General features: G+C 47.2%; 1 protein-coding gene across 1 annotated transcript; it reads left to right on the top strand.

Moving 5' to 3' along the window:
* Positions 1-408: 408 nt before the first annotated feature.
* LOC132452936 (ankyrin repeat and SAM domain-containing protein 6-like) lies at positions 409-9,458 on the top strand (the record flags this gene model as incomplete). The annotated part of the gene is made up of 13 exons (XM_060045771.1): positions 409-987; positions 1,322-1,561; positions 1,921-2,161; positions 2,486-2,636; positions 3,798-3,842; positions 4,032-4,236; positions 4,479-4,585; positions 6,517-6,668; positions 7,127-7,367; positions 7,451-7,500; positions 8,136-8,321; positions 8,803-8,965; positions 9,238-9,458. Coding segments are annotated over exons 1-13 (2,337 nt in total), but the record flags the coding sequence as incomplete, so codon positions are not given.
* Positions 9,459-9,462: the final 4 nt, after the last annotated feature.

A 9,462-nucleotide genomic window follows, 5' to 3' on the forward strand; every position in this document is an offset into this window, starting at 1 on the left:
AACACAAACACAAACACACACACACACACACACACACACACACACACACACACACACACACACACACACACACACACAAACCAAATGTAGGAATTTTTTGTTGTATTCCCTTGTATTGTGTTTACATTAACGTTTTGTTTCCCCTAACAATTGCCACTAATTCCTTGGAAGGAATGAACACCATCAAATCAATCCTATATGCATTTTTTATTTTATACCATACCGGTGAAAGAGGTGTGACTAAGTGACTCTGTTTCTCTACATTTTATACCTTGGTCCTCATCATAACATTATAAGAGCGCAATATGAACTCTTCATATGCTGTTGATTCTGTAATCTCTTGATAATCTACTGGATTTGGGAAAAGACGTCCCCTGTCTTCCCAATATTTTCTGTTCTGTACTTTTAGTTTGCGCATGCCCAGAACCAGCGACGCAGAACCCACACAACTTGTAACGGGACAGCACCGGTTGCGGCTACATTTAACCCCAAGGCGCACGAAGATGTTTTTGTACCAAGATTTTTCATCACCACCAACGACAGAAGCAAGCGACAACTTTTAACACACATTTTACCAGTTCTGTCGCCATGATTTCTAAACACAGGCCGCCGATAATGAAGTTTGGAAACCGGGTGAGACTTTCTTGAGAAGATGAGCTTCGGAGTGCCTGCTAACTCTCTGTTACTTTTCCGTGCTTGCGATGAGGGAGATTACGAAACGGCCCGGGGGATACTGGAGCCAGGAGCGAAGGAATCCGGTAGGCAGAGCAGGCTGCGGTCCGAGGCGGGATCGGAATGCAACGTCGTGGACATCACCCGGGGACCGTCCCTCGTACCCGTGGACGGCACGGACGAGGAGGGGAACACCGCCCTGCAGTTCGCCTCAGCCAGTGGCCATGAAAACTTGGTTCGGTTCCTTCTACGCAAAGGGGCCTCGGTGGACAGCCGGAACAACTACGGCTGGACACCGCTGATGCAAGCGGCGAGGTGGGGATTGTTGTTGAGCAGCTGTTGAAACAAACTGCAGAGATGACATAGGAACACTGCAATAGTTAAATCAATGTCGCCTATACACGTTATCCAGTCACACATTCATTACTTTCATACATGTTAATAAATATGATAGATATCTATTGTGTGTCCATTAGGCCATCCAACCTTATTATATTTCTACACGTAGGCTATGAACTACTACTCTCATACGACATCTCTATCCTTCACTGATATAACTCTATTCTGGCCATTTTGACGTCAATGTTTCGTTCCACCTCCCTCATCCCGTTCTCTCTCCCATGCTTCCACTTTGAAACTCTCTACCAAGGTTTGGGCACCTGAACGTCACCCACATCCTACTGGAGAACGGGGCGGAGATAAACGGCCGAAACCGCCTTGGTGCAAGCGTCCTGTCCATGGCGGCTAGAGGAGGCCACGCCCACGTGGTCAAACTCCTCTTGGAGGGCGGAGCCTATGTCGACGATTACGACCACCTGGACATCGCCGCTGAGGGCGTTTCTATAGGCAGCGGCAGCAGCGGTGGCAACAATAACAACAACAGCAGCAGGTAGGCTTATGTGCGTAACCTGTTGTTGTTGTTTGTCTGTTGTCTGCGTTCACATGATAGCTCCCAAAATGTTTTCTTTCATCCAGATGTGAGACGGATCAGCTTTTGTTTTTCTTGAGCAGCGTGAACAGCACAAATTGAATGGGATTTTTTAAAATCAGGTTCAGCCCACTATAATGATCTAGATCTGATCCTAGATATGGTACATATCAGTATAGTCAACAGTATACTGCATAGTATAGTATGGTCAGGAAAAGAGATGAGATTCACCAGCAAAAGACAACAAAATGGAGCACAAAAGGTAAAGTAGATATTAATATACTTATACAAATAACATACTTGTGTCATCCGTGTCCCAGCCTGTCGGGTCTAGGCGGCGGCGGCGGCAGCGAGGGCTGCGCGGGCGGTGGTCTCGGGGGCTGTGGGGTCGGCGGAGCGGGGGGCAGGGAGTTCATGGACATCACAGCCCTGCTGGTGGCCTCGCTGCACGGCCACGAGGCGGCGGTGCGCCTGCTGCTGGAGTGGGGCGCCGACGTCAACTTCTCCCAGAAGACCACCGGCTGGGGGGCGCTGATGCTGAGCACCCTCAGCGGGAAGTCGGTGGGTGGGTGCTGCGTGTTCAGGTTGACGGGGGGCGCGGGGGGGGGGGGGGGGGAATGGATGCACGGTGGGACCGGTCCAAAGGGACTTCAGCTGAAATACAGTTATTTAATTTGGCACTATTCTGAGATATTCAAAAACGCGGATTTCAAAATCTCTAAAGCAGAATGGGAAGAGATGCATCCGCTGTTTTGTGTTACCGAAAGGTTAAGGTTGTTTAATCATTTATCAGTTATCATTAAGAATATCAGTGAAAGTGGTCCCCTTGTATATATCAAAACACACGGACCAGATCGACGGCGTGATTGGTTAAATATTCCACAGGTGGGCGTGGCTCAGCAGCTCGTGGAGAGGGGGGCGGACCCGGACCGGCTCAACGTGTGTTCAAAGACGGCCTTTGAGCTGGCTATGGACCTCAGGCAGAGAGACATCAAGACCTACCTGGACCCCATCACCACCGTACGCCCTCAGACTGGTGAGGGACCCTGTGTGTGTGTGTGTGTGTGTGTGTGTGTGTGTGTGTGGGGGGGGGTTGGTGGATATGTGTAAGGGTTGGTGGGTGGGTCTGTGTGCGCGCACACAAGTGTGTGTGTCTGTGTGTGCGTGTGCAGGCACGCATGTTTGTGTGTGCGTGTGCATGCATGTGTGTGTGTTTGTCTTTGTGTGTGCATCAAGGATTTTCACAGCCATTAACACTGTGCTGTTGGAGTAGAGGAGAGTGTAGCGTCTTCGATGACCACAAGTGGATTTGGATTTCAGACATGAAGCTATGAATAAACATTTCCTCTTTCCTTGATTTAGGTATGTATTTGTGCTCCATGCTTTATTATTTATTAGTGTAACAAATAGGGAATGTAGCACTGGTGTCTATCCTGAGGAAGCAAGGAAATTGACCTTGTCACCTCCACGTGCGCGGCCTCTCTGATGTTGGATGACTGGAAGTTGTGTTGGATTGAATGGACCTCTAGAAGTTCTGTCACGCATGCATGGCTGGGGTATCTCAATGTTATTAACATTTACTTAAACGTAACTGAACTTTTGAGCCAATTCATCCATCAGAACCCATTGGAATTGCATCCTTCTTCAATTGAAAAGATTACTTTTGTGAACTGTGCAATTTGGAGGCCTGAATTCAACATAACACAGCAATGAACTCCACAAATTAGTTTTATGAGATACTTGAACCTGATATTAAATTGAACCTGATTGGGAGTTTCTCATTTTCCTTGAACTTTCCCCGCAGAGCCTATTAAATTGTGTTACTTTTTTTATGCACAAAGGAAAGTAAAGGGCTGTGAAGTCTGACATTAAACTTTATGTTCGTTTTAATTGGACAATTTAGCATTTTGTGCATTGTTGAGTTTATTGCATTCTTCCTTTCTTTCATGCATTATTTCTTATTTATTTCTCTCCCTGGTTCTTCCTGTTTGTACACACTCCCCTGCTGGGTGCGGGCTGTAGGCTCCGCCCAGGCTTTCTAGAGGTGGTTAAGGGTAACATTAATCCCCCCATCCGACCCACTTTGGTGATGAACAATGTGGACCATTTCCAACTAGGACTCCAACGCTATCCCTAGACTCCTTATAAGGTCTACCACAGTGAATCAGTGCATCATCTCTCCCCCCCTCCCTCACAGATGACGAGAAGAGAAGGCCCGATGTGTTCAGTGCCCTCAAGTTAGGTGAGTGGAAAATAAAAGTAAATAACTAAATAAACGAATAACTTACCAATACGATTTTTATTAAGCCAAAAAAGCTAACCATAACATCTGCGAGGATCTTTAAATACGAAAACTTGGCTGAAGGTGTTAATTAAATCTGAGGTCACATGGTTTCACCCGGGTGACCCCTCCCCCCTTTCCGACGCCCAGGGAATTCTCAGCTGGTGAAGGAGATCTTGGAGGAGGACCCCGCTCAGGTGAACTCGTCCAATCAGGAGGGAGCGTCGCCCCTGATGATGGCGGCAGTCAGTGGGCAGCTTGAGGTGGTGCAGCTGATGGTGGACAAGAACGCTGATATAGACAAACAAGATGGCGTCCACGGGTGGACCGCTCTGATGCAGGCCACGTACCACGGGTGAGCTGAAAGCTGTCCGATGTGGAGCCAGCCACTGAGTAGCTAAACATAAAAACACTGTCTGTTCAAATGGCATCACATACATTTTATGGCATTAAAAACAAAAGTAAAGAGACACCTTGAAAGTAGCTTCATATTGTAATGAGCAATATGAAGACCTAGCACAAGATTTTGATGAGTAGATTTTGCTGGTTTACTACAGCACCACTCAGTTTATCTCTCTGTCTCTCTCTCTCTGACAGTAACAAGGACGTAGTGAAGTACCTGCTGAGCCAGGGGGCCGATGTCCACCTCCGGGCTAAGAACGGCTACACTGCGTTTGATTTGGTCATGCTTCTGAACGACCCAGGTACCGCCTCCTCGGCCTGCGACCCAGCTATCGTCGCTCAATGACTTATTTCCATGACGTCTGCCATGTCTAGTTCCCTCCTCCTTCCGTTCACATTGTTTTTACATCTTTGTTTTATTGTCAGTTATTTGCCTTCCTTTTATACCCTTTTTGGCACCTTGTGTCACCTTGTGAAATCCCAACATTTGCATCAACATCAGTGTTTCCCGCAGGATTATTTTCAGCAGCGGTGGTGTGGTCCCCGATCCCTCTAGGGGGGTCCGGGGGCATGCCCCCCCGGCCGAGAAATTTTTGTACCCTTTACATTGGAATGCATGAATCTGGTGCACTTTGAGAGGAGAATATGCACTTAAATCCTATTCAAACAGTCCTGTGTATTACTGTAGATGGGATTATTGGTGTTGTAACTTTGCCTTTTGTGTCTTCATTTACAGATTTTTATATTTTTGTATAGTAATATTTAAACAAAAAATGCCACAACGCAAATATAATTTGCACAATTTATTTACAGATTTTTGCCTAATGCTTAAACACTAAACATGGTTGCTATGCCCAAAGCATAACTACTTTGTTCAAAAATGAAATCTCCTGCAACAATGGGCCAAACACATCTTTTTAAATTATAAACCTAACTAAAATTTGAAAAGAACACAGACTCACACACATAAAAAATAAAGCTAATTGAATACCAATCAGTGTGAGCCTTAGCACTACATATAGACCTCAGGTGAGCTCAGCTCCTTTGTGAGGCAGTGAGAGTCAGGGGAAGAGGACAAGAGAGCGATGATAAGCTTGTTATTGCTTAAAACACTTCTTCTTAGTCTTGGGAGTCAAAAAGTGATGAGAAAATTATAAAATAAATATAAGTCATACATAATAGAAACTATTCATGATCTTTTAAGAAGTCCTTAGGTTTTTTCCCTGCATTTATGCTAATGACCACATGCTTACAGGCGATTAGCATAAATCCCTAACTAAAATACGCGATGAAAACGGATTTTATATGGCAATAAAGAACAACATCGGATCACAGTATGGATTCATTTTTCAAAGTTCCCGAAAATACCTAGGCTATAAATTCCTGACTGGATATATGCTCCTGTAAAGGCTATGAGTGATCCCAAAAAGAGCGACAACACGCACACACACACATAGGCCTACACACACACACACACACACACACACACACACACACACACACACACACACACACACACACACACACACACACACACACACACACACACACACACAATACTAGAGGAAAAACGGCACGGAGGTTGCGGTTTATAGATACAATAAAATGATTGGGCTCAGAGGGTTTTTAACACTGGTGGTCATGTAGCGACACATTTTAGCAACTTACTTTCTCTCTCTCTCTCTCTCTCTCTCTCTCTCTCTCTCTCTCTCTCTCTCTCTCTCTCTCTCTCTCTCTCTGTCTCTGTCTGCCTCTCTCTTTCCTTCTTTCTTCGATCTTCCGCTTCACTCGCTACTGCTAGAATCAATGTAACTTTGCAACCGTGTAGGGTAGCCTACTGCCAACAACTGCCACACTCGCTGTGTATTTTTCTTTAGATGTTGGTTACGTGACGATGTGCCGCGTGCTGCGCAATTGACGTTACGCGCTGTACATTTTCTAAAAGGAGCTACGTAAAAAAAAAAAAAAAAAAAAATAGGAGAAGGATTTTTATTGCAGCGGCGGAGAAAATTCAGCAGCGGCGGGGAACACTGAACATTTACATCACATGCGTCACGTTTTCTAGTCCCTGCTTCCTTCACTTAATCATCCATTCACTTTCACTCAAGTTAACGATTCAACCACCCACCTATATACCCTCTTTTTTTGCCTATATGTGATTGTGTGCATGTGTGTGTCTTTGCATTTGTGTGTGTGTGTGTGCCTGTGTGTGTGTGTGTGTGTCCCTCCTCAGACACAGAGCTGGTGCGTCTGTTGGCAGGCGTGTGCATGCAGGTCGACAAGGGCAAGGGGAAGCCCCGCAGTCGGGCCTCCATGTTGCTCTCCAAGAACCGCCGGTTGCTAGGCAACATCCCCGTCCCTCCCGACGATAAGGGGGGTCTCAAGGTATGGCCGGCGATGGTTTCGGACATTTTTATCTTCATAATTATTTACGCAAATCCAGTTCTGTCCAGGGAGTTCTGTGTCCATCACATGTTTCACGTTCTGGGTTTGAACGGTACCTCGAGAGTTGACCTCTCAGAACCAAAGTCTGTTTGAATATTAACTGCCTGGTCTCCTGGCCCCACACGCGCGCACACACACACACACACACACACACACACACACACACACACACACACACACACACACACACACACACACACACACACACACACACACACACACACACACACACAAGGATTGCTTATTAAATGTAATTAATGAAGTCAAATTAAGTATAGTTTTAGGTATTTCGCTGTTATGAACCAGGGCTGCTGAGCTTGTTCCAGATGACCAGACAGGTCAGTCTGCTCTCCCTGCTCCTGAAATGAAAACCAACAAACTCACTTCCTGCCTTCCAGTCGTGGTGGAACAGAATGTCCAATCGGTTTCGCCGGCTCAAGCTGACCCACACCCTGAGGCACGGCCTTTCCTCCAATCGCCTTGCTCCGTTCCCCGACGATAACGAGGCCTCATTGGACGCGACCCTGAGAGTGGACAGGAAGCCAGCGGTTGGAGCAAATGGGGCGCTGGCCTCCCCTTCCTCCACGGTGGCCATGAGTGACATCAGCACCATGTGGGCGGTCAAAACCATGGATTCAGGTGAGCCACGTTGATTTACAGATTCCCCATATATATTCTATACATCGACGGTGGTACTGATTGCAGTTGCTCTGTTTTCATAGGTCTCGGAAGCGCAGGCTCGGAGAACGAGGACGCCCTGATCTCAACCATGGTAGAGTGGATGAGTGGCTCGTGTGAAAAAGTGCAACCTCTGTCAGAATAAGGCCAGCAGTGCTGAATGTACAGTCATTTACCTTCAGTTGAATTGTTTAAACCTTTCTTATGTTGTGTCTGACATAATAAGAGAAAAAAAACTCTCACATAAATGATATACTATGCGTACTCGCTCACTTAGTGAGCCTTTATGTTCAACCGTCTCTATGGATATGAATTTAACTCAACACAAGGTGGCATCACAACCCAACTCTAGAAGCTAGTAACATAGAAGGGAAGTTATGCTGACATTCTTTTATTTATGGATGTCATGGATTGAGTCCAGATATACACACACACATACACGTCATCCTAAGCATAGCAACATTATATGTTGCATTAAATTAAATTACATACAATATATTTAGCAGACACTTTGTCCAAAGCGACTTGCTGTAAGTGCATTCAACAATGAAGATGTAAGCCAAAGTGCAGGAATCATTTGAGTACATAAAACTCACAAATAAAATACAAAAAGCACTGCTTTTAAGTGCTACAATATATCATTTTTATTTTCTGATAACATCCCCCTTGATTGATTCAAGTCAAATGTTTAAGCCGTTGCTCTGTTTGTCCGCCGGCGGGCTTCCGTAGCTGAGAGACGGCGCCCCGCTGACCCGGCTGCCCAACGACAAGCTGAAGGCCGTCATCCCGCCCTTCCTGCCCCCCTCCAACTTCGAGGCGTGGAACTCTGACCGCTCGCGCCTCCTCAAGGAGCCGCCGCCCCGCCTCCCCATGCCCCCCCAGAGGAAGCTGAACAGCAGCGGGAACTCCGACATAGTGAGTGTGTGTGTGTGTGTGTGTGTGTGTGTGTATTTTGATGGGTGGGTGTGTGTGTGTGTGTGTGTGTGTGTGTGTGTGTGTGTGTGTGTGTGTGTGTGTGTGTGTGTGTGTGTGTGTGTGTGTGTGTGTGTGTTCTAACCATCTCTGGTTAGAAAAACCTATCAAGGAATGTCTATCGCAAATTTGCATAAGCTACAAATACTAGGGTTAGTAAGTGAAAAACTATATAATGTGAACGTGTATCAGCATTTGTTCCTGAAGTTGGCTTTGGCAGTTGTATTTTGTATCAACAGCCTACGAGATACATGTGACTATCACGTAGGCTGTGGTTTCCCAAATACTTACACACGCCTCAAAGAGTGTTTTTTACGATTGAAAATCTTTTATAAATTCACGAAAATCTCCCCCATGAAAGAAATGCCCCCTCGGTCCCTTCATCGTCGCGCCTCTCTCTCTCTCTGGCCCCTTTCCCGGCCAGACGTCAGTCAGCCGCGTGGTGAACAGGTCCATCAAGTTCCCCAGCATCTCCAAGGGGCCCTCGTCCTCGTCCCCCTCCAACTCAGGACACTACCACTCCCCCCACTCCTCGGGGGGGTCCAACGGAGTGGCGGGAATCAACCGAGACTCACACAACCGCTCTGGTACACATTCACACACAAACATGCACACTCATACATGCAGCTACACACACACACACACACACACACACAAGGACCACTGCTCTGGTACACATTCACACGCATGCGCACACACACCCACACACACACACACACACATTACAGCTACACGCACACACACGCACACACACAACTGCTCTGGTACACACGCATACACACATGCGCGGGCACACACACACCCAAGCCAACTTTGAGGAACACCCCGCATCATGAGCCCTCTCCCTCTCCACCACCAGGGGGCAGTGCAGACAGCGTCCTGTCTCAGATCGCTGCCCAGAGGAAGAAGGCAGCGGGCCTGGTGGACCCGAAGGTCCCGGCCCCTGACAAACAGAGCAGCCAGACCCAGGTTCAGATCCAGAACCAGCCCCAGCTGCCCGCCTCAGTACCCGGTCCAACGGTGGCCGACACCAGCCTCCCAGACATCCACGCTACCCCCAGTCTGGTCGGATGCGACGTCCATT

This window comes from Gadus macrocephalus, chromosome 23, assembly GCF_031168955.1.
Source record: "Gadus macrocephalus chromosome 23, ASM3116895v1".
NCBI classification, from domain to species: Eukaryota; Metazoa; Chordata; class Actinopteri; order Gadiformes; family Gadidae; genus Gadus; species Gadus macrocephalus.